The sequence below is a fragment of the Acartia tonsa genome, chromosome 5, assembly GCF_053477335.1.
Source record: "Acartia tonsa isolate MP-2025a chromosome 5, ASM5347733v1, whole genome shotgun sequence".
Taxonomy (NCBI): domain Eukaryota; kingdom Metazoa; phylum Arthropoda; class Copepoda; order Calanoida; family Acartiidae; genus Acartia; species Acartia tonsa.
This window is the reverse complement of record NC_137264.1, coordinates 23,021,494-23,047,192: the sequence shown is the minus strand read 5'-3', so window position 1 is coordinate 23,047,192 and position 25,699 is coordinate 23,021,494. Positions and strand designations below refer to the sequence as shown.

General features: G+C 32.4%; 2 protein-coding genes across 3 annotated transcripts; both read left to right on the top strand.

Moving 5' to 3' along the window:
* The first annotated feature begins 140 nt into the window (after positions 1 to 140).
* On the top strand, positions 141 to 2,301 carry Dpit47 (DNA polymerase interacting tpr containing protein of 47kD). Its single transcript, XM_080160891.1, has 3 exons — positions 141 to 808; positions 1,030 to 1,174; positions 1,317 to 2,301. The coding sequence occupies exons 1-3, from the start codon at positions 717 to 719 to the stop codon at positions 2,268 to 2,270; spliced, it is 1,191 nt and encodes a 396-aa protein (XP_080017017.1). The 5' UTR covers positions 141 to 716; the 3' UTR covers positions 2,271 to 2,301.
* A 216-nt stretch (positions 2,302 to 2,517) lies between these two features.
* Positions 2,518 to 24,820, top strand: Arfip (ADP ribosylation factor interacting protein arfaptin). Of its 2 annotated transcripts, XR_013879666.1 has the most exons (15): positions 2,518 to 2,657; positions 3,420 to 3,471; positions 3,801 to 3,862; positions 5,318 to 5,451; positions 8,103 to 8,181; positions 9,209 to 9,273; positions 10,174 to 10,245; positions 10,923 to 10,976; positions 11,787 to 11,831; positions 12,268 to 12,380; positions 13,129 to 13,219; positions 15,781 to 15,864; positions 21,814 to 21,921; positions 22,204 to 22,440; positions 22,982 to 24,820. XR_013879666.1 is itself a non-coding variant. In XM_080160892.1 (14 exons), exons 1-14 carry the CDS (start codon positions 2,609 to 2,611, stop codon positions 22,255 to 22,257), a joined length of 1,062 nt encoding a protein of 353 aa, XP_080017018.1. In that variant the 5' UTR covers positions 2,518 to 2,608; the 3' UTR covers positions 22,258 to 24,820. The 2 variants fall into 2 exon arrangements, 1 of the variants encoding a protein (XP_080017018.1); XM_080160892.1 differs by having other exon boundaries at positions 22,204 to 24,820.
* Positions 24,821 to 25,699: the final 879 nt, after the last annotated feature.

The following is a 25,699-nucleotide window of genomic DNA, read 5'->3' as shown; positions in this document are numbered from 1 at the left end:
ATTAATTTAAAAAAATTAAAATAAATTAATTTAAAAAAAAACATTAATATTACAATTTTTAAAATGAAGTTGTCCGCCTGCTGCACCCCTACAGCAGACAAAATTGTTTATTATTTATTTCCATTAGTTCCATTCCATCATCGATTTTTAACTTTGTTTCTAAGTGACACTGACACGTAGTTACACCACAATTAATGCTTTAAAGAGATTATTGGATTATCTACGCAGTATTTAATATATATATTTTTATTTTGGGCCTTCTTAGTATGTATGTAGTTTTTAAAATGTTAATTTTTAAACTAATAATATAATTCCCGGCCGGTTTATCAGTTATGTTTTTATCGTGTGGTTTAATATTTAATGTTTATATTTATGAATATAAAAACAATTTTGCAGCCTTTGTATTTTTGTTAATTTTTTTTATTGACTAGGTATTATATTTAGGAATTTTTTAGTGTGTTTGTACGTACGTCTACGTAACATGGTGCAATTCAATTACTTTTCGTCATTACCTTCGTAATTTGTAGTGGTTGCGCCCTTGGATTCTGTACAGAAAAATTTATAGCTTTAAAAAAACAACGTAAGATATACATATGACTTTCCATTTAAGATCTTATCGATTACTATATCCCAAAGTATGTATAATCGAAAAAGTTAGTTTAGCTAGCTGTTAATATATTTAAATATTATCTTACAGATAAAAAAAAAACCTTGAAATGTCTCAAAAACCTAAATCAAAGATGTCTGATTCTGAAAGAACAGCTCTAATGAAACAAATGGACGAAGAGTTAGAAGAACACTTTAGGAAAATTCCCCTAATTTGTTATCGTTAACGATGTCCCTACTAACCTTTTCGTAATTTAGAAATTTAAAATCTTTAATCTTAGATTCTTTTACGATTACGTAAGCTGTTTATGGGTCTCATTAATCCACTCGCCGAATACTTATTGATAAAAAACACCTATGCTTAGTTTAGAAAATGGTAAAGGGTTCTTTAGCAAATTAAGGGATCATTCAAAACTGCAGGAAGTTAGAAGAAAGGGCAAAAGAGCGAGAAGAGGGCCAGAGAATCGAGGGAGCCTGGAGCGAGGAGAATTGGGAGGAGGAAATGCAGGCACACCCCTTCTTTAACAATGGATGGATGGAGGGAGAAGAGTTGTCTCCAATGATGCAGGCATAGAATACTTAAGGAGAACAAAACACAAATATTCACCCATGCTATTGGGGAGATAAGTTTGTATATATAATACCTAGAGTAGATTTTAAAATACAAATATTGTCGTGATTTTTTATCCTATAGTGTTTTATATATTCAGGGCCTCCAAGACTTAAAATATTCACCCGATGAAAATTCTCCAGAAGAACTGGCCACCAACTACAAGGAGGATGGAAACTTTAATTTTAAATGCAAGAAATACAGGTTTGCCATCGCCAGTTACACAGAGGGCTTGAGAGCCAAATGTTCGGATCTTCTTGTTAATACTCAACTGCTTACAAACAGGGCTGCGGCTCAGTATCACATCTCAAACTACAGATCAAGCCTAAAGGATTGTGAACTTGCTGTAAGATTAACACCCACACATATTAAAGCAATACTAAGGGGTGCTCAATGTTGTATGGGCCTGAAACAATATCAACAATGTCAGACATGGTGTGACAAAGGTCTTAAAATCGAACCAAACCACCAGGAGCTGACAAAACTCAGGAAGGACTCGGTCAAGTTATTGAAACAAATAGAACGGGATACAAGAAAAAAGGAAATGGAAGAGAAAAAGAAAAAAATGGAAGCTGATCTGATTATTGACAAATTGAAATCAAAAGAAATTGTAATTGAACGAAAGAAGGGTAATGAACTTGACCTGAGTGATGTTGAACCCTGTCATCCTGCTGCACTGCACAAACCTGTCCATGTTGATTCAAGCACTGGGGAGCTCGTCTTTCCTGTCCTCTTCTTGTATCCAGAATTTGGAGAAACTGATTTTATCGAAGAATTCAGGGAATCCGAAACACTGGGAGATCATATACAGGTTATGTTTGGTCCTGGGGCTGAACGACCACACTGGGACAGAGAAGCAAGATATACTCCGGAATCCGTTGCAATATACCTGGAATCCAAGGATGAACAGTTAATAGGGATAAAACAAGAATCGAGCCTGCTCCAAGCTATCAAGAGCCCTGGATTTGTTTTAAAAGCAGGAACTCCTAACTTCATAGTCTTTACGAAAAATTCAAGTGCCCATAAAAACTTCTTGCAAAGACATAACTCTTGATGACATAGACTTTATACTTTTATATTTTTTTTCAGAGAAAAATGAAAATGTAATGACAATTTTGAAGAATATATGTAGTTAAAGAAAAAAGACAATCCTAGTTAAGAAAAGGATATTTGATAAAAATAAAAAGTTTTTTGTATGAAGCTAAAGAACTTGGATTTTGATAATCCGTATTAGTTGTACTTTTCTGGGAAGCTTATAAATGCCTTCGTTTGGTTTTAAACTACTGTAACTAACTCCTCAACAACATCTATGGATTAGGAGCTAAGTAACTAGTATAAGAGCTTCCCTTCTATTGGTTTGATAAACTTTGTTTCAGATATTAATTAGATAATATGGGTGACTATGATCCTACACTCGAAGATGGAGAAGAAGTTGACTTAGGCAAGGATTATGATATATATGGTTATGAAATTAGTAGGGTTGGCAATCCGTAACCGAATCCGGAATCCAGGATCCGCCCAATTTTTGGCCAATTTTGGAATCCGAACTTTTTTCTTTTAACTCCCCCTTTTTGAAGGCAAAGATTATCATCATTATATATAATATCTTTTAAAATCTGGTTCGATTATCGGAAGTGAATTATAGAGACCACCAAGAACATTAATTTTAAGAACATATGTATCTCTTAAATTTTTAATAAAAACCTTTCAAAATATTGCCGGAATCCGAATCCGGAATCCGCCAAAAATAAGAATCTTTTTTTGACGGATTCTTGTAAGAATCCGAATCCGGTCCAAAAATTTGACAAATTAGAACTATCACATATGAGCTGTCGGACACAATATTCGGTTTTACATCTTTATAAAAGAAATTTCTGCGTTTTTCCTCGAAATTACAATTTTGTTAGTAACTATAAAAAATTATTTTCATTCGTTCTATGTTTTTGCCTGTTTTAATAAAATTTTGTTTATCATGACCATTTTTCATCGGATTGTAAATGTAGTTTGCTTTAAATACCATAAAACAATTTCTATACGTTCTACGGTAGTTGAATGTATGTACAGTAGGTAATATTTTTTTTATTTCATGAAGGCATAACTTATCACGAAAACTTACCTATCTAGTCTACTACAAGTAAAAATATCTTAGACACCTTACCGTTACTTTAAAGCAAACATTATATTGATAATTATTGTGTTATAGGAGAAGATGACAGCCCTACAGGACCTGCACTGAACACAGCCGTTCTCCAGGAAATTAAACTTTTCAATTTTGTTAATAATATTCTGTTGAATGGCAAATACTTGGGTTAGAGATTGTGAAAATGTAGCTGAAATCTTGAATGTAAAGATGATTGCTCTAGAAATAAAATATCCCAAAAAACGCACGCATATGAAGCTCCCATAAAATTGATAATATAATCGGTTCTGTAGTTAGCGACTCCGTAATAATTGGATAACTTTTTTTTATTGCATGTTAATTAAAACATTAAGTACAACTTACTTACAAGTATTGTAAGGACATAGGGATTTATAGAGGATAAATTATTTGGTTCAAAATATTTAAAGAATGTTTAAACTAGGATGGTCAGACTGTATTACATTCCAATTCATCGAGACCCCAACCACCCAAAACTCTTAATCTAGGTATTTTTTTGTTCAGCATCTGGATTTATCCTTTAAAAGTGTCTACAACAAAGCCTTCCAATCCATGGGAAGTACAACCTTATTTGTCACTTTTATTTTAACAAACAGTCTTACACTTTACGAGATCTTTGTTAAGAAACAAGTAGCCAATTGAATAGAGCCATACATCCTGTAATAACTCTTAATACTTTTTTAATATCTTTGGCCTTTACAAAACAAAATTCTTTAGGTATTATAATTCAACAAGCGACAAATAGAACAAAGTAATTTATAGAGATGCAACGCATCTTACCATATATTGTTCTTTCAAACCATAGAGAAAAAAATAAAAGAGAGGAATCGAAGCAACTAGAAGACGAAAATTGGCAGTGGGCCTAGAGGCCTACTCAGCGCTGTTGCCGCGCTAAAATTTATTGCTATTCCACTACTTTTCAAATGGGAGGATTAAAAATTATTAAAAAAAATATTTTTTTACTTTTTAGGTACTATTTCCATATTTAGGGCAAGAATATTAGATTGGATATTTTCGTTTTAATGTTTTAATTAAAAATTACATAGAATTTTATTTTTATTTAAAAAAATTTGTTCATGAAAGATGAATCCTTTTATTTCTAAAAAGGGGGAAATTTTTTTCATAATGAACATTCAGCTGATTCTGACCGCCCACGGCTGTTTGCTAAATATCGCCTTTCTTTTTATTCACATCATTATTTATGATTGACTTACAAAAAGCCCTGGGCGGCTTTTGATTTTCGTCTGCTTCTAAATTTAGGGATGGGGAAGTAGTATTTTACCATGAAAAAGGGTGAGTATTCATCCTCTTATCCTTTTTCCTTGTGTTTCAAACATATATTTTAAAATGAACATCTGTTATATAAAAATTATTTAATGAATTATTATTGATTGTTGGTATGTAACTAAAAACATCTGTTCTACATCAAAATCCATTGTTGTTTTCATAATAATATATGAAATTGCTTATGTTCTCCTGAACAGCGTAGCTACTATATAATTAGGGCATCCAAGACACTAGCCATACTAGAACCTTACCTTAATTTATGTTAACCAGGGTTGGCCCTGTGGGGGACTTAACACTGGCAGGGGACTAAAATCTGAAAGCTCTGATCAATCCCAACTAAAATAAACTTTGAATAACCACTGAACTTGAATTTCAATTCGCTGTGAGTCAAATTCTATGCTCACCCCTCAAAATGCCTATGCCTATGTTTTTGAAATAAATAGAAAATAATGGGGAGGGGGGGGAGTGGATGTATTATTACTCATATACCCAAATTCTGTAGGGGGCATTATTCCTGTGGGGCTAACTTGACCTAAAATAATAAACAAACAAACGAAAAAGGTTCTCACTCCTTTTATTCAATTAAATTCAAAATAAAGAGGAGTGTTCTATGCTTGATATGCCTTTGAGGGAAATCACTTGTTGACTTTTACTAGGAGACGACGGAGATAGTGGCGTGAAGCCCAGCTGGACAGGTGGCATGGGCCAGGGCTGTGCTCCGGTCTTCCAGCCATTCGGGGAACCAACTTCTAACATTCCACTCAACACCCCCACAAGTCCAGGTTCCAAGGTGAGAATTAACTAGCAATAACACGTCCGTCCGTAGTTTACACGTTTTTATGTATATCAGTCTTGTAAATTACCATTAGGGATAACAGGGGTTAAGACAATGGACTTATAAATTAAAGTACAGCCCCAAATATGACAAACAAAATTACTCTTACTGTAGATAGACAAAAAGTTGGACACTGGAAAGTTTGTACCTATACTGTTATTTAATAAATCAAGCAAGATTTTTAAAATGTAGGTACTCAAAGTTTTTAAGTCCCCTCACTCCCTGATTAAGGCTAGGCTAATTAAAGTGTTTGTTTTCTACAAATAATAGACAAAATCAGGAACTTTTAACCAGGGGTAGCTATTGTAACAATCAATTCTACAAAAAAATCACGAAACCTTTTAAAGTATGTGGAAGAATGTTTTGTTTTATGATGTAAGTGAAGAGGGGTGGGTAAGAACGGGAGGAAAGGGGGAAGGGGGTTGTGGGGAAATTTTCCTTTAGAATCGTTTATCAGAATATTATTCCCTTGTCTCTGACTTTTAACACGTACATATTCATAGCAATTACTTAATGATAAATTTCTAAATATTTAAAGATAACTCACAACGTCAGAAGTATGATGTGGTTAATTTAATATTATAAATACCTACACACATCAATTATTTATTATATTTTACAATATATAGGTATTTACAAATTTAATTTCTATAATGGAGCTATATAAATTAGTACAAGGAAGATATGCACTAGAATAGTTTGGCAGTGAACGGCAGGAGCGGAGGTCACTGATTTTTTAAAAAGTAATTTTCGAAATTAAGCTCTAGGGGTTCTCGAGTACCCCCCCCCCCCCCCACCCCCTCAGCACAAACCATTCTAGTGCACATCCTCCTTTCATTAAGATAAGAATGGATGATTTGATTTATAACCTAAAATTATTAAATTAAACTACTTCTTTGCTACGTTTTCTAATCGTACTTAAATGTTACAGGAATCATTATGCAAAATTTGAAATCGATAGGATAATTCTAACATGCCTCAACTACGGACCATAATTTTAGAAAAGCTTCGCTTTTAATTATTGGTGGAAAATGTTGTTCACTGCTAGTTTAATCAACCAATCAAGATTTAATTAAAGTACTGTGCGTTGAAGACAACAAAGAAGAGAAAGTTTGGATCTACTGGAGTTAACGGTAAAATATTGCTGGTAAGCAATATTTCCAAAAATCTAAGAATTTTAAAGGCTGCTAGCTGCCAAACGGCTGAACGTACAGAAAATGCCCGCACACTGATTTAAGCGGCATAAGAAGGCCTACAAATAATCTGGAATAGCCATAAATCAATAGTGCATAATTATCTCGCAGTGCAGAGAAACGCGCGAAAAAGACCTATTTTACGCGTTTTTTCTTCAGTGAAGCTTTCCCTGTGCATCATTGGATCTTGGCTATTCCAGATTATTTGTAGGCCTTCTTAAACCGCTTAAAATGGTGTGCGGGTATTATCTGTGCGTTCAGCCGTTTGGCAGCTAGCAGCCTTTAAAATTCATAGATTTTTGGAAATATTGCTTACCAGCAATATTTTACCGTGAACTGCAGTAGATCCGAAAGTTTTTATATAGCTTTGGGTATCAGTGAATAATGTCTTAGAGTCCAAAGGTTAACTCGCAGCAGTTTAATCTGAAAATAATGGCTCTGGCTCCAGCAAAATATGGTGGCTCCGGGTTTCGGCACTGCATACCTGCGCAGCAAGCTCCCCCCCCCCCCTCCCCCACTTCCAACCCATGTACCCAAACTTACTAATAAGGGAGTTCCATGTTAGCAACCTTAAATGAAGACAATTTTTTACCCATCATAATATCATCTTATATTGTACATACATTCTAAGTATATTATTTACACATTGTCAGTTTTTTATTGTCCTCCTTTATTTTACCCAGGAAAAACATATTTACCTATTTATGTGTCTAGATGATCTACGCTTTGGAATATTTGTACATCTATTATCTAATGTTTATTTGTATAAATAAATGTTATTTTATCTGTAGGTGAAAATATCTTAATGCAATTAGGTCAATTGTAAGGGACACGGACTTTAAATTTCAGTAGCAGCAGTATTTTGCAGCATTTTGCCTGCGACTTCATCATACATCCACAGAAGCTATTTTTTATCCGCAGTTGCTCATTTTCTTGTCAACAATATCTGCAAGCGAAGCCGCAATAATTTCATAACAAGGGTGACAACATCCATAATTATCGAAGCAAATAAAATTATGGATTGACATACGGACAAAGTAATTAAAAGAAATGATGTTTAGTGGTCATAAAAAAGAAGAATATGACAAATATTTCTTAAACAAGAAATCGTAAATTGTCTTTTTAGCATGATCGAATATAGTGTTGCTTCGCTCACAACAAATATGTAAGCTTATATAAATTAGGGTAATAAATCTATAAATATAGATAAATAACCAGACAACTACCTAGTTCCCCTTGTTGGGGACATTTTTCGCCTGCTAGCAACTTGCTTTCTGCAATTTGGCTGTGTTAATATTCCCTACCCTATTGATTGATTTTCAAAGACCCAATTGAAAGTCGGCATAGGGACCTCGGGGTGGGACATACAGTTAATTAACCCCTTCCTCCTCTATTATTTTACTCTAATTTTAGGGTAACAAGCTGGAATCTATTAAGAATTGGACCATTTCAACATACAAGTGTAGCAGACAATCTCTGTACGAAAAACTTGGTGAGTAAAAGCATTAGGGTAAAAAATCTGAATAGGGAGAGGATAATATTTCTTTACTCCCCCCTCCCAAAAAAAAACACTTTTGTTAGAAAAAAAATTATACGTCTTGTATAATGTTTTTCAATGTTTAAAGCTACCCTGCTGCTTAATTTGTCTTGTCAGTTCCATGTTTTGTGGATCTAAACATCATTGTTTTTTTGTTTTCTATAAAAGTGTACAAAACCTCATTATTATATGTAGTAATGTTTTGGTTAGTAAAATTTTCAATAAAAACTATTTGAGGAGTATGTAGGTATTAGATGCATAAACTCAAAAATATTTGCTTTTCGAGCGTAAGAATTTTTTTTCTCTCCAGTAAACATCTATAATACAAAGTAGCTTGATGTCTGTCCGTCTGTCCGTCTGTCTGTCTGAAGCTTAAGATCTCGGTAACCACTGAACCGATTGGATTCTACTCTTCAGGGTATATACCTGTTGGTCCTGTGGTGGTTTTAAGCTATTTTCTTGGGGGGTGGGACACCCCCAACCCCCCCAAAAATGAAAATTTACCCTCCCCAAAAAAATACTCCTGGTGCTGCTGGTGCAGCTGGTGCTGAAAATTATTTTTTTTCTTGGGGCAATGCCCCTAGAGGCTAGGGGCGAAGCCGCTAGTAATAAATATACTAAAAGGTTGGAAACATTGTAAGTTATATTCATCTTGACTAGTGGCTCTTCGCACCTAGCTTCTAGGGGCAGAAAAATAGCCTAAAAATGACCACAAGACTTTGATTTATTAATAAAGTAGACTAAAACTTTACTGGGGGCCTTTGTCAAGCTTCTAAAAAAGTAAAAACTTAATTATTCAATGGTTAGCGAGATCTTAACGGACAAAAAACTTACATAAAATCATATTTTTAAGTTCCTATGGAGTTTTATTGACTTTCCTCTAATGAATACCCCTTACCTAAAATATGTACATGAAAATGTTGACAACGTTTAAACCTATAGGTAATTTTATGCTCTTTGTGTAATTGATGAAAAACTTTAGGTAAAACAAACAGAACTGTTGACGTAGAACTAGAATCTCAGATTGAAACATTGCGGCAAACGCAGGTAAACAAAAATGGTACCATATCGTAGATTTTTTTATTCTTAATGAAAATAAGAAGATAGGCAAAATTAATTTTAAAAAAGTCTTCAGTTTCATCGTCGTAGAAAGTTTCAAAATAATACAGTTCAAACCGTAGGTGTTCAAAGATTTTTTTCTAGTTTATCATTCATAGGTCAATTATTTGACATTTACAAATGATAATTACTAGTTTATGTAATTACTAGCGGCTACGCCCCCTAGAGGTCTCTAGGGGCACTTGAGGAGGAAGGAGTCGAATTTGATAACCCAATTTCTTATTTTAGATTTTAAAAGAAAAAGTAAAAAAATATTTTTTTTTTGGGGGGGGGGGTAATTTTCATTTGTGGGGGGTTAGGGGGTGTCCCACCTCCCAAGAAAATGTTATAAACCTTCCCGGGACCTATGAGGAGCTACCCTGTTAAGGAGAACCCGATCGGTTCAGCGGTTAGCGAGATCCTTCGGTACAGACACTCAGACAGACACACAGATAAACAAACATCCTGTTACTTTAGTATAAGGATGTACTTTTATTTAACTTAGTCTTTTGAAGTATTAAGTTATTTTTTAAAAAATATTTCATGTGCAGTATTTGTAATAATTAAACATGCGTCAGTTGGTCAAGACACTTATTATCTTTGATTTTATACCTTGTGACTTTTATTCAATCTCCTTTTTTTTTGGTGGGGGGGGAATTGGTACATTACGGCTATTTAAGTAATTACTTTGGTTTAAGTCCTGAGTTATTCGTTCATTCGTAAATATCCGTCTTTTAGAGTAGCGCTACTTAAAAATGGAACATTTTAGCTAAAATCTGAAAGCTTCACTTGAGAATAGATTTATTTTGTGTTCTTTTGACTTTACTAACACATTTGATTATATTTTAGAGAAGATACGGCAACATATTGAAACTGTCCAGAGCCCTGACTTCATATTTCTACCATGTAGTCTCATTACAGGTAACTAACAAGAACGTTTGTCTACAAAGTAACCAAAGATAAAAGTTTGGCGAGCAATGCTGCAAGAAAAGTTGAGCAAATGACCAATCATTAATGGTGCTTTTCCCCAAAGTGCCAAGGTGCCTAACGAGTAGAGAAACTCCCCCCATTTACTTTTTTGATTGAATAGAAAATAAGTGTGGCTTAATTTTTACCTTTGCTCAAAACCTGCGGGGTATGGGCTTACCTTGCTTGCTCTGTTCATAGCTCCGAAACCTTAACCCTGCGGGTACGCCAGTAACCTAAAGTAATAACAAACTAATGAAAAAGAATCATTGTTTTTAATATACTAGCGGCTATGCCCCCTAGAAGCCTCTAGGGGCACTTAAGGTATGAAAGGGAAAATGTGACCTAATCGCATTTAAATTTGAGTTTTAAAAGTGTAAAAAATATTTTTTGGGGGGAGGGGGGTGAAGACACCCTCCCCAAAAATAGTTTAAAACCTTCCCAAGACCTAAGAAGCTTCACTGTAAAGGAGAACAATTTCGATTTAGCGGTTAGCGAGATCCTTTGGGACAGACAAAAAAACGTTACTACTTTATATAATAGGATGTTAAAATAGAGCCAGGAGGGAAGCAATGCTATTTTAAAATCAAAGCCATAATAATTCTCTGTCCTTATATTCCTGATATTTTTAGAGCCAGTTGGGTGACTGTTTTTCAGAACTGGCACACAAATCACCAGAATTACAGGTAGTTTTTTTTAAACAAAGCTTTTCTTTAAAATGGTCGGTCCGTCCGTAACTCTAATCGTTAATTTCAGCATGTTTAAATTGTCCTATTGGTTTCAAACTTGGTATGGTGATTTCTGTACTAGTACGATTCGAAAGAGTAGCAATGCTATAATCATTACCGTACGTTTATTTAAAACATGTTGATTTTTAAAAAATTTACAACAATTTTTGGGTTCTGTCTTTTTAGAGCTTCGCATTTATTGGTGTTGACATTCTTGTTCATTAAATATACTCCTTGTCAGGTGTACGACAAAAGTTGGTTAATCCACAACTGTGGCATAACACGTAACCTATACGTGTAGGTATAAGTTTAAACAAAATATGAAGTAATGTTATAAAAACTGCTTAAATACAGGCTACAGTTTAAGGACATTCATTTTACCTTGTTGTAATAAAAATCAGATGAATAGGTTAGTTATATCAGATAAAAACTTGCTGTTTAAAAGGTTAAAAAGCAACATGCTTTAAATGGATTTACAGGCATTCTGGTAATGATTATAGAGCTGCTACGCTTCCTAAATTATGAATAACTGTTATACAAACCCTAATTATAGAAAAGCTTCACTTAAAATCTTTTTCCTTAGTTCTACTCAGCTTATTATTCATTAGTTTAAGCTAAATATGAAAGTGGTTTATTGAAAATCAATCTGAAATCGGTTGATGTGGGCTTAATTATTTAACAGTTAGAAATTTTCATTCATTGTACTTTGTTTTCTTTGCCATATACATATATACGTAAGTATTCTTTAATAAATATAATTTTTTTTAGAAAGAATTTTCAACTAACGCTGAAACACAGAAGACTTTATCCAAGGTAAAAATTGGGTAGTTTTTCTAAAAGTACCTAGTTCATTTCAGACTCCTCTCCCCACTTCATTATCTAGAAATGAATTGCAAATAAGAAGAGTATTTTTTTTCTTTTGTTAGTTTGTTACTTTAGGTCAGGTTAGGTTATATTGGGTATAGGGTAGCCCCTAAGTGTCATGGTAACGTTGGTATAGGCCACGTAGGGTTAGCACCCCTCAAGGGATAGGCAAAAAGAAAAAACTACCCTTATTTTCAAATATGCTTACCTAGATAACTTGCAAGTTTGTGTGCCGAAAAAATGCAATAAGAGTTGTTAATCGAATTGTAGACACCTTTCCGTGGATATTAAAATGTTAAAATTAAAAAATAAAAAATCTTTCATGTGCCTCCTCAATCTCCTCTCCCTTTCTTGCAATTGGTACCTAAAGATCTTTAAATTTTAGAATGGTGAGCAGCTACTTGCCGCGCTAAATTTTTTTGTGAGCTCAGTCAACACTTTGGCAAACAGGACCATGGAAGATACCATAACCACTGTGAAACAATATGAAGTTGCAAGGTGGGTCAAAGATAGATAGATAAATAGTTAAACTTAATTATAAGATAATTGTATTACTAGGTACAAATATCATGATTTTTATTATATATTATAATTATGAATTCTGATTAATTTTCGTCAAAATGAATGAGGTTGTCAAGAATCTGTGGGTTTTGAGATTACCTTCTTGATGAATCATATTTCTTATATTTTTATTAGATCACGTTTCCAGCTTAGGCTTATATATTTTATAATTTCAACAGTGGAGTTAATTAAAAACGTAAATATGTTCGTAGAGTAAATAGTGTAAAATGTCACGCCGTAGGTATTTAATTTTCATTAGAATTACTTTCTTGTTCTTCAACAAGTGGTTTGGTCTACAGAAACCTCTAGGGGTACTCACTTGAGGTAGGGGTGGAGGGTTTTAGCACGTCTTCTATTAAGAGGATGTAGGCCCCCCCCCCCCCTTGATATAGTTATAAACCTTCCCTGGACATATGAGAAGCTTCTATCAATTAGGTCCATCGTTTAGTTATATTCTTCACTACACATACGCGCATAAAGTCATCTTGTTACTTTTCTATAAGGATATATTTTTTTATTGAGTAGGTATTTTCACTTGCAAACAAACTTTATCAAGGTAAGACAGGTGTCCCAAATTGCTTTTAAAAGATAGATTATGAAGAGTATGTTAAAATAATCTGAATGAGTATGACAGCTAAACATACTTTATAAGCCAAGACAGGTGTCACAAATTTCATTGTTTTAGGGTTGAGTATGACGCGTACCGCTGTGATTTGGAATACTATGCCAGCGCTCCACAGAATGAGGTCAACCAGATGAAGCAAACTGAAACACAGGTATAGTGCAGAGAGAAAAAGGGGACAATAGGCTATTGATTACACTAGTCCTCAAAGTTTTGTAATGTTTGGGGACTTCAATGATTTTTTGGATTGGTTATCTCATTATGTTGAGTTTAGATTCCTTGGTATAGCGAGTATTCATCCTACATTTCTGACTCAGGTTCGAATTCGTGTAAATACTGAGCCTACTTTAATTTTCTTGCAGCAATGGTATACTATGTGCTTTAATTATAAGTAATAATACGAACGACGAACTTTTTGACTAATAAATTCAACTGTTTACTGGGATCTTGCACAAAATAACCCAATCTTACCTAAAAATTGTAAAAAATCTACCAACCACTTTTTGTAAAATCCACGAAATTCTAAACCACCTATGTATTAACAGTTGAGGCTTTTTTGTCCTGATGCTATTATGTCCGAGGCCATTTGTCCAAGATCCGTTTTGCTGTCTTATCATAAGAATAAAATAAAATTACTTATTTTACATTCCAAAACCTGTGCACTTTTTAAATAATAATGTGGTCGGATATGATTGTTCCTAAACTATGTTCTCATTTTGGCTTAATTGATATTTAGTTTATTTAAGCTTTGTATATTTACTACTGTACTTTACTACTTTGTACAATTGATGTGGTGTGCAATGATTGAAAGATGATACCTCTCTTTCCAAACTACTTGTTAACTCAAGAGATACATTAGACCAATAAAAATAGAGTAATCACATAGAATTCCAGTTACTGAAAATCATAGCCAAGAGAAATGATAGCTTAGGTTTCATTTAATTTTCTAAGGTTTGAATGGTATTTGAAAATGCGGTTGCAATTGTCGCATGATAAAAAAGGTATTTATTTATATCCATGTAAAAGGGAATGTGATTCTGGCAAACAATTGTAAGTGAAAATTTCCCCACAACCTCTATTTCTTTATTTCTCCCCCCTTATTACGCACTTCCCTTCAGCTACATAATAATCAGATTATACAAGAAAGAATTGCTCTATCGACTTCAATGACGTTTTTTTTGAACCGCAAGATACATTTTAAAAGCCCAACAACTCTAGGTACCTATAATCTCTATAATTTAGATTTTTTAACAAGGATGACAACATCCATAAGTAGCGAAGCCTAAAAATTATGGATAAATATCCGGAAAAATGAACTATAGAGCAATTTCATAAAAAAAAATAAACTAAAAAATTACGGAACCTTGTAAGATTTATAACTTGAAAATCTAGGAATCGATCTGCATCTCAACCAATAAGCAAAAATTAATGAAACTTTGTGGAGATATGTAAATTGTTAACTTATTCAATCCATTTTGATATCAGCCGTCTATCTCAAATAGGAGTAAAGAAAATCATGAAAACTTAAAAATCTAGGAATCGAACCAGCACACCAACCAATAAGCAACTTTTAATAAAACTTAATATAAGTATGCAGAATATTAACTTAAGGTATTTAATCCCTGAAAATTTCAGCCGTCCATCTTAAATAGGAGTTGAGAAAATCATGAAAACTTAAAAATGTAGGAATCGATCTAGCACCCCAATTAATTGACGAATCTTAATGAAACTTGGAGAAAGTATAAGGAATATTATCATATTTAATCCCTGAAAATTTCAGCCTTCTATCTTTTATAGGAGCAGAGAAAATCACGTTTTCCCCACTTCGTGATTGACGGACGGACGAAAGGACATTTCGAATTTGATTAGCTTCGCTACTAAAAATTTAGTTGGGCTTTTAAACGTAAACTATGAAGAAGAAAAAAATAGAATAGACAACTCTTTTTAGTTTCTTTAAGTACTGGAAATACAATATTCTGTTACTCCTTCATTATTCGCAGCTTCTCATATTTAGTTTCCAACAAAACCCATATCGAGCACTAATTTTTTTACATGAACTAAAAATAAGGGTTGGATGGGTATTTTTTTCAATTCTTGAAACTCTTTGAGGTGCCCTAACCTTGCGGGGCCACCTATCTTAATTTCAAAATAAGGAGTGAGAGATTGGGGGTGGTTGCTCTGCTCGACTAGGCACTTTGAGGGAAACTGCCTTAGATTTCTCAAACGTCATAATTTGATTAATTTAGTTTGTACACAAAAGAACATATAGAGAGAGAAAAACGTTGGTTTTTGGAATGTATTTAGGTCAGAAAGTAAATAAGACTTAGCTGGAATAAATATACAAAGTACCTATATGAATTAAGATTGGATCTAGTACAGTTTAAGGTAAAATGTTGCTCGAATGGATTATGTAAAATTAAGAAATAAGTTGTTTGGTAAGGTTTAAACGGTTGAACAGTTGTGCCTTTATTTCTAATATACTTTAATGTCAGGTAAAATGATTGTGTTAAGTGTACTTTATTGTAAAATGTCATCTATGTCAAGTGTTCTTTTTTGTCAAATATTCCTTTATGTAAAGTAAACTTTGAAGTCAAATGTACCTTATTTATTAATTACATTTATGGCAAATGTAGCTTTATGCCAAATGAATTCATATGAAACGATTATTGTCAAATGATATTTAGGCAAATAATACCTACTCTACTTTTATTTTAGTCGTGCTTCAATTCAAAGAAGGGAGAATTTGAAAAGTTGAGATCTGATGTTCAAATTAAACTCAAATTTCTCGATGAGAATAGGGTAAGTGAAGTTTTAAAATGATTAATATTAAAACTACTTAACACATAGCGCCTCCGAATGTCGTTATTATTTAAGATGATTCAGAAAGTCGGGGACCGACCTCAGCGGGCTCGCAGGGGTTAAGAGCATTTTTTTATATTTTGTGTTATAATATATCAAATTATAGGTTTTTGAGTTTCGGTCCCCAACTTGCTAAATCATCTTAGATAGTGTCCTTATGAATAGACATAGTATATTCAAAGAAAAAATTTAAAAAAAACCAATAAATTTAGCTTTCTACATCAAAATAGACCAAAAAGGCCTAGAAATCCCATTTCCGTAGGGTTTTTTAAGTACATAATAAGATATATAAGTTAGAAGGAATTTTAATGTTAGATTTGAAATCTGCATAAAATTTTAAGGATTATTTTATAAAATTCGTTTTTTGTAAAATTCTTTATCTAAAAGCGGAAATACAATTTAAGTTAATTAATTTTGACATCTGTGATTGGTGGATTGAAAACTATCTGCGCTCTGATTGGAGAAGCTTAAGTGTCGTACATCATTCAACCAAGAATTATACAAAAAACAAATTTAAAAAAAATCCTCAAAATTTGATGCAGATTTCAAATCTCCCTCTAACATTAAAATTCCTTCCAACTTATATATCTTAGTTCATAACCTAACCTAAAAATAAAAAAGATAATTTTTTTTCATTTATATGTAGTACCTATAGGACAAGGCTTATGTACCAAGTTTCAAGAATCTAGCTCAATATTTAGACTATTTTGCCCACTGTTTAAGTTCAGATGTCATTACGCACCCCCCCCCCCCCATCCCTCCCACCTTTCGAACTTTAATATATTAGAAAATTATTAAATCTTCAATCAATTTCGAGAAATATATCTCCATTAAACCTATTTAAATGAAATCTTATTATTTGTTTTCATATGTTTAATATTTAGTTTGTGAATGTTTGACTTCAATAATATGATTACCTATTAACTTACTGTCAAGATTAAATATATTAAAAATTGTGATTTTATTTGGGTATTTTAGTTTTTCTTGACTTTAAAAAAAGTGCTTAATAACTTATTACTAATAAACATTTATTTATTCGCATTAAGTTATAATAGTACCTACTTTTGATAAACTAATAACAATATTAGGATTCATTTGTTATGAAAACTTGTTAATCTTAAATCTATTTTGATACACAAATCTCTATGGTACCTATTTAACGGAAATTTTTTTCATCTTATAATTGCGCGCAATACTGAAGCTTTGACCTTAACTAAATGTTTAATAACTTACAACTAAGAATTTTTTTATAAATTTATTTTTAAGCATTCATTCATTGTTCTTATGTATTAGTGACAAGGAAACTATTTCCATTAGCAGCAAAGCACAAAATAATTATGGATGTAGAAAGGGACGAAGTAAGTTATAGCGCAGTTGTTCAGTAAGGGGGGCAGCGGTTCTGATACTTTTGCGTAAACAGTGATTAGAGGCTTTGTCGTTGGAGTGAGAGGATAGATTGTTTCATAAAAAAGGTTCCTTTTAGGATGAAGTTTTCCTATTTGTAAAAAAATTGGATTTGGCCTCCAGGTTCAGGTGCTGCAGGCCTCCAGGTTGTCTCTGGAGTGGACAGGCAAAGATGAAAAAAAAATCTTTTGGAAGAGTTAGAGTTCAACTTTATGCATCTTTTATCCTCAAATATGTAAATAACATTTAAAAAGATGCATATTTTGTTTTATAATTTGACTTCTAACTCTTCAAACAAAAAAATTCATTTTTACCTGTACAGAGACAACCTGGAAGACTTCATCGTAAAAGGAAACTTTTTTTGTAAATAATCTATCCTCTTACTCCAAAGACAAAGCCTATAATCTCTATTTACGCAAAAGTGTCAGAACCGCTGCCCCCCTTATTATTTAGATGTGTTTTCATATTTTTTTTATTGCATGACTGACAGACCATCGGACCAAGTAAATTATATACTGGATACTCACAAAAATAATTCAGCCCTTTATCTCAATAGATTTCGGTGTTGGTTATACCCTAAACCTGGCTTTTATGGATGTTGTCATCCCTGTTATTTTATAATACGCAATATATTTTACATGTTTTGATTTAGCTTATTCATTATAAAATCATACACATAAGTGCGCACTTTTTAAAATCTCGTAATCCGTATTTAAAAGAAGGATTGAGATTAAAACTATGAATAACAAGATAAGTTATGTGCCTAATTATCGCAGCATTAGAAGCTTGGACGAAGGGAAAAAACAGTACCCAAAGTTTTGTAATGATGTGTTCTTATTCAACTTTGGGTTTTATTTTTAAATTTTGATTGCTTGGTTCAATAAGTTAAATGTCCAAACGTTTCAACCAATTGTTTTAACCCACAGAAGGGGTAATTTTGATTATCATAATTGGGGTAGTACATCAATTTATCGTACATTTGGACGTCCCTGTATGTACCTATAAAATCTCTAAAAACAATGAAAAGGTAACTCGCTCCATATGAATTAAAGTCATTTTTGAAAGAATTGATAACTTTTTCTTAAATTGTAAAGTGTAATTTTTTTTTAATCTTCCAATTTCTAAGTTGTATTATCACTATCCTTATATTCAATTTTCATTGTTTACCTAACCTTGTTGAGATATTAACTTCATTCATTACAAATCATCAAAAGGATTAATTTATCAAATCTGACACATTTAATAATACCATTCTTCAACAAGAATATAAAATTTATGTATAGCAAAGCAAATATTAGAAAGGATTAAACTTTTTTTTTCTCAAATCTTTTCGGTCAATTGGTGTTTCCCTCAAAGTGCACTGCGAGCACATAAACCTGCCCCCCCCCCTTATTTTTGAAATAATTTTAATTAAATCTGGGGGAGTCCCTTACCTTTTGGGGCCTTAACCCTACGTGGCTACAGTATACCAATTTATAACCTTTTCCGACCTAAAGTAAAACGGAAATACTATAAACTACCAACCACTTTCTAATTTTCAATGTATTTTAAAATCAAAATTTTAAATTAAAATCCAATAAAAGGACCCAAAGTTTTGAAGCCAACAAATAAGAATATATGGTTATACAACTTTGCATACTAGAGTAGTTTACAGTCAAATTTTTCGGGTATAGTCCTTTCCTCGACATCCCTCCATAAGGAGCGATTCTTCGTATTTTTAAAATGGATTTTTATAGGTTATTTTAGGTTAGGTTAGGTTATATTGTGTTAGGTGATTGCCCCAAAGGGTTAGGTAATTGGCCCCGCAGGGTTAGAGCCCCCCGCAGGTGCTAGAAATAGGAGAAAAGATACTGTGAAAAATACGAAGAATCGCTCCTTATGGAGGGATGTCGTGGAAAGGACTATACCCAATTATTCCTCCTTCCCTGTTATTTTATTATGCGTTTCAATTCAAAATATGAGTAGCTTTAATTGCAATGTGTAGTTTACAGTCAAATTTGCCCTTCTTCCCTGTTATTTAATTATGTGTTTCAATTCAATATATGAGTAGCTTTAATTGCAATGTGTAGTTTACAGTCAAATTTGCCCTCTTTCCCTGTTATTTAATTATGTGTTTCAATTCAATATATGAGTAGCTTTAATTGCAATGTGTAGTTTACAGTCAAATTTGCCCTTCTTCCCTGTTATTTAATTATGTGTTTCAATTCAATATATGAGTAGCTTTAATTGCAATGTGTAGTTTACAGTCAAATTTGCCCTTCTTCCCTGTTTTTTAATTATGTGTCTCAATTCTGCCCCCCTCCAAAAAAAAAAAATAATTGAATTTTTTCTCATACGGACAAAGAATTATAGAGTCGTATAATTATGCTTTTAACAGAGTTCAAAGGTTGATTACCTAGAAAAATTTTGTACATTATCTTTTGTTTGGAATTCAACGTGATAGGTTCAATATTATTTGTTACGAATATTCATGGTTTAAAATCTGCCATACACGGTTGATAACAATATTATTTGTTGAAAATTGAATAAAAGCGACTGATAAGCAGTTTTTAAGTGGTAAGCTGCTATTTTTCAAAATGCTTAAAAATCCCTCATAGTTTCGGAAATATTCACAAAAATCAGGACTCTATTTTTATACAAATATTTTATTTGTTAATTTACTTTACCGAGTAACGGCTGGTCGTACAGATATACCTAATTATAGAAAAGCTGCACTGTTAAGATTTTAATGAATAGAGTGTACAACTTGCAAATATTTGTCTATATTTGAATACCAAAATATCAAACAAATAGTATGTACATCAAAGAAAAACAAGGTTTTTTTATGAGAAATAAAAAAAAAATATTTTGACATCATCAATTCGATTTAATTTTTGTTCTCCTCACATTGTACATGGAACTCCCATAAACTTTTGGAAGAGAAAAAAGTATCATAAGGCTTTTTTTTAGGCTAGATAAGTAAAGGATAGAAGAGCCCCGGTATAGGATCCCCATTGCATTGGTCTATAAATATGTTTTTTTCTTTATCGCAATCGAAAATATGTTTGAGTTAAAAAGCCAGAAAAAAGTATTATTAGTTTCTTCCAACCCCTACCCCTACAATAAAGAAAACTTGCTGTGTAATAACTTTATAACAGTATATACAGATACTCTTGTCAGGATTAATAATATCAACAAACATAATTGAAACTTGAAACTTGAAAGTATATTCTCATTAAATGGTTAATGTTTTGCTATCTACCCAATTGAAAAAAATCATTGGAGAGCTTTACACTAGTCCAGGGATGGAAGTAAGCTATTTTTTGCTCTTCGAATACAGAGCTATTATTCAGTAGTTTAAGCCAATGGATATAGAATACGTGGATAATGATATATGACAGGTTAAAAGGGGGGAGGCGGATGTGCCACTTTTTGAAACCAAAACTAAAAGTCAACAAAGGAACTCAACTAAAAAAAGAGTTACAGGTCTGAGATTTTGCATGGCAGTTGCTTTATAGGGGTACAATATGGAACTGTGAAGAAACGGCGGCGCAACCGCCGAAAACCGCCGTTTCCCGCCGATTTTTTTTTGCAATTTCTCGGCGGTTTTCGGCGGTTGCGCCGCCGTTTCTTCACTGTTCCATATTGTACCCCTATAAAGCAACTGCCATGCAAAATCTCAGACCTGTAACTCTTTTTTTAGTTGAGTTCCTTTGACTTTTAGTTTTGGTTTCAAAAAGTGGCACATCCGCCTCCCCCCTTTGTCGTCAATTTAGGACCTCATTTATTGGCCAATTCGTTCTTCGGTTCCACGACAAACGTAGGAATCCCAAACGTAGGAGTGGAAAAACATCGGAGTGGACAAACGCAGGAGTCCCAAACGTCGGAGTGGGACAAACGTCGGAGTGGACAAACACAGGATTTTTGGGACAAACGTCGGAGTGGACAAACGCAGGAGTCCCAAAAATTTTTTTTCAATTTTGAATTGTTCTTTAATTTTAGATTTTTTTTCAATTTTGATTTTTTTTCAATTTTGAATTTTTTTATCCACCCCCCCCCCCCCCTTTATTCGGTCCCCTTATTTTTCTTAGTTTGGTTAGGTTAGGTTATAGGCCAGGGGGCCGAGCGCTGCGGCTAGGCAGGCAGGGGGCCGAGCGCTGCGGCCATAACCATTATTTTGTATATTGCAATGTCCACTCCGACGTTTGTCCACTCCGACGTTTTTCCCACTCCTATGTTTGTCCACTCCAACGTTTGGGACTCCTGCGTTTAAGACTCTTGCGTTTGGGACTCTTGCGTTTGTCCACTCCGACGTTTGGGACTCCTACGTTTGGGGTAGGACCCGTTCTTCCAGTAGAAGATGAAGGGATTTAGTAAAGGGGGTGGATGGGAAGTATCGTCATTTTAGTCAGCTAGAAGTATCACTTTGTTAAGAGTACATGAAAGTCTGGTGTAGTATCCAAGTAATGATTTATCGATTTTTTAGAAATTGTTTTAATTTTTAAGGTAAAAGTTATGCAGAAGCAGTTATTATTATTCCATAACGCAGTGTCAGCATATTTCTCTGGAAATAATACTATGCTGGAGGCTACTATGAAACAATTTTCTATCAAGGTATACATTTTATATCTTTCTATCTATCTATCAGACCCAAATATAGACATCATTCAAATCAAAATCACTATCAAACTTTCTGTTTCTATGTTTATTTCTTAGTTTAGATTCGGTTAAGTAAGTGTCAAAAGGAGGAATTTAGGTCACGTGGTGTATTTATAGTTATGAATAAAAGCACCATAACCATATAAAATATATTTTGTGATTCACCTTTTTTGTTTTTTTATTTTATTTCATTTTTATTTTATTGGTTAGATACTTATACCTGATTCTTGATTTTAGGCCAGAGAATCTTGTCAGTCCAATCAGACCACTCCATCATGGCTGGAAACATAAACACTAACACATTAGCACTAGGAGGACCTGTGCTCCTTGCTTGCTTTAGAGATGCTTCACATAATATACAATATCTAACAATCTTAGTAGTCTTTATTAAGATATCAAGACAACTTATTGTTTGTTATTTAGATTTAGAATTTAATCATTGTTTGTTGTTTTTAGTTTTTTTAAAAAGTTTTTGTGTGTTCTTTTTTGTATTTGTGCAGCTATTTTATAATTCACTATTTTCAGCTGTTTTTATATAATGCTAAAGAAGAGGTTTAAGTAACTCTTTTTTTTCGTTGGTTTTCAGTAATATTGCTGCGCGAACTATGACTAGTAGTAGAGTCCATTTTTTTTATTAATTTTAATTTTCAATATGAAACGACAGGACAATTGCAAATATTTAACAAAACTCAGTAAGAATTTCTTAATAAATATGCCAAGATTTCCCACTGTACAAAGAACGTTGTGATAAATCGAAATGAAAATGGCCTACTTTATACAATTATTCGGTACTTTCTCTCCAAGTTCCTAGCAAGCAAATTATGCGTATACTGGAAACCTTAAATTTGGCAGCAATGGCTAATAAAAATATTCTAATCTTTTTATCTTACATGGGTAATTTTGGCCTATATAATCCTAAGCCTTATAGTAGTCCAATATAGTTTACTTACACTTTGAATAACATTTTACACTAACACAAACAAATAGTTATCAAATACAGTTAACTTACAAAAAGGCATTTAGAATTGTATCTAGATTATTAGTATTGATATTATTTAGTTTTTTAATAGCGTAGCTTTTCTGTTTATATGGTATGTTGCATAGTTACTCGAATAAATAGTTGTTAAAATTATGCAGTATCTACGCAGTCAACACTTCATAGTTTTGAATGTGTAGCTCATACTTTTTTCAAGCAGTTTATTACTTTATTGGACTGTAAATTACACTGGTACCCAAAGTTGTATATCCACTTTATCTTATTCATTGGCTAAAATACTTTCGGTAATCATGTTTAATTTTGATCGGTTGGTTCTAAACTTGTATTGTCCAAAACTTTTTAACCAACAATTTGAATCTGCAGAAGGAATATATTTGTTTAATATCCTTAGGAAAGTATTTTAATTTACGGTCCATTGTCTTATCCCCTAAGATCCCTTATGAATTCCATAATTAATATTTATACTTCTTGTTTTCACTTATAAATTGTTTATATGCACTTTGATTAATTGAGTATTTAATTGCCATTATTATTATTGTCATTTTCTTTATATTATTATTACAAAACCAAAGATTTTAAGTATTCTTAATTTTAGAGTAAAGATTTGTTTAAAAGGATACCTATAAATTAGAGATTTTAAAAATTCGCAAGCATTTTTTTAAAAGATCGCAAATTTATTAGCTTTTAATTGAAAAATTTTGTAAAGAAAAGTTTAAATTAAGATTTGCATAGATATTAGATAGAATAATTTTTAGCTTTTAATTGTGCTTTAAAGAACATTCCATACAAAAAAGCATTGTACTTTTTTTATTATATTAGATCTCAAAATTTTAAATTGTTTATTAAATGCGCTATAAAAGTCAAAAGAACCAAAAGTAAAAACTCCTTTTTTTTCTTAATCTTATGTTCAGGGGTAGGAATATTGGATATAAATTAATCTTTCTCAAGTATGCAATCGCCATGTTTTTCCTGTTTTTATTTATTTTTTGAGGGGGGGGGGATAGATTATTTTTCTTAATTATTATTCAGAGCTTTAAACAAAAATAAGAACCAAATATTATGATCTTATTAAATATGGTTTTATTTTTTATTTAATTTGTAATTAATTTTTATTTTTTTTATTTTCATTAATATTTTAAACAGTGCAGCTACTATTTAGGTAATTTTTCTCTTTTTAAATTAAGTATTTTTCAGTTCAATTTCTTAAAAGTATGTTTTTCGACAATCTAATTTACTTTTATTATATTCACTCTTGTTATATAGATAAATGTATATGTTCTACTATGAGGGAGGGGACATTTGCGTGTGATTTACACTGGTACCCAAAGTTGTTTAACCACGTTATTCGTTGCCTTTAAACTTTGAATACTTTTTTTGCATTTTGATTAGTTCGTTACCTATAAACTTTTCAATCAATAATTTTCAGCTGCAGTAGGAGTAACTGTATCTCCTGTATACATTGTCTTATCCCTTAAAATCCCTGCTGTTATATATCTGATTAAAAACATAATTTCCCATCTCATTATTTAAATTGTTGTTTATTATCAGACATTTAAGGATAGGTAAATGAGAAAACTTTTCCGCGGTTTGGAAAAAAATTATTTTTGCTTTTGGTTAACAAAATAAGTTGTACATCCTATGATTTTTTAAAACATTTTTCATATAACCGTACTACGTTTGTGTTTTGAGCACGGCTGCAACCGGTTTTTATCCAGCAGAAAATATTTGATACAAGAAAATTAAATCTCATTTATGTATCCCTTAATTTTATAATTTTATCTAGTTATTAATCTAGTCTGTTTTCTCTCTCTCTCTCTTTGTTTCTTTTGGAATTTTATAATAAATTTTGCACTATAATTTCATTCATTTCATTTTCTAAGCACAACATTTCTACAACTTGTGTGTTACTGTTGTTAACGTCTATTGACCCAGGAATAAGGAATAATAGCCAAGTAGCGAAATAAATCTAAAATAATATTTGGGGGGAGGGGGGTGGCAGTTAAAAATGTCACTAATTTCACCAAGTGTTTCTCCCTAACGACAGCTTAAAATCAAGTATAAGTTTCTCATTATTTTTCGAATTGATTTCGTTGTTGGTAACGTCGGGTACGGCATTCTTTATTTTTGTTGTTTGTCTGCTCTGAGATAAGGAATCAACCTATTTTCTTTTAAGATTTTTCTTTATTTTTCAATTAAATTTTAATGTACTGGTTAATGGTTAGTTTTGTTTATCGTTATTGGGGATGTATATCAAATGTATACCAATATGCCATATTTTAATGATATTTCAATTTTTGGCTTATTAGATTCTGCCATACTGCGTAAATAATTGCTTATAAGGTAATGTACGAATTATTTAACAAGGATGACAATATCCATAAAAGCTAAGCTCTGAAACGATAGGAAAAACGGACATTAACACTGTATAGTGTCAAAACTGAATAATTAGAATATAAATGAATAAGAGTCAAAGGAAAAAGCTTGTTGAAAAACTTCTTGATACAGGATTATGTTATTGTTTATGGACATAATTACAGTTTTAGGACTTAATTATAGAGTTGCTTTGCTTATAATATTGTACTTGTTGTCCCAGGAATCAGTATACCAAAAATCAGAAAAATCGGATAATTACATCACATGAAAATTTGTTGTTAAAAATCAACATGTTTAAAATGGACGTACGGACATTCTGGTAATGATTATATAGTTGCAAAGCAAAGCTGTAAGATAGGAACC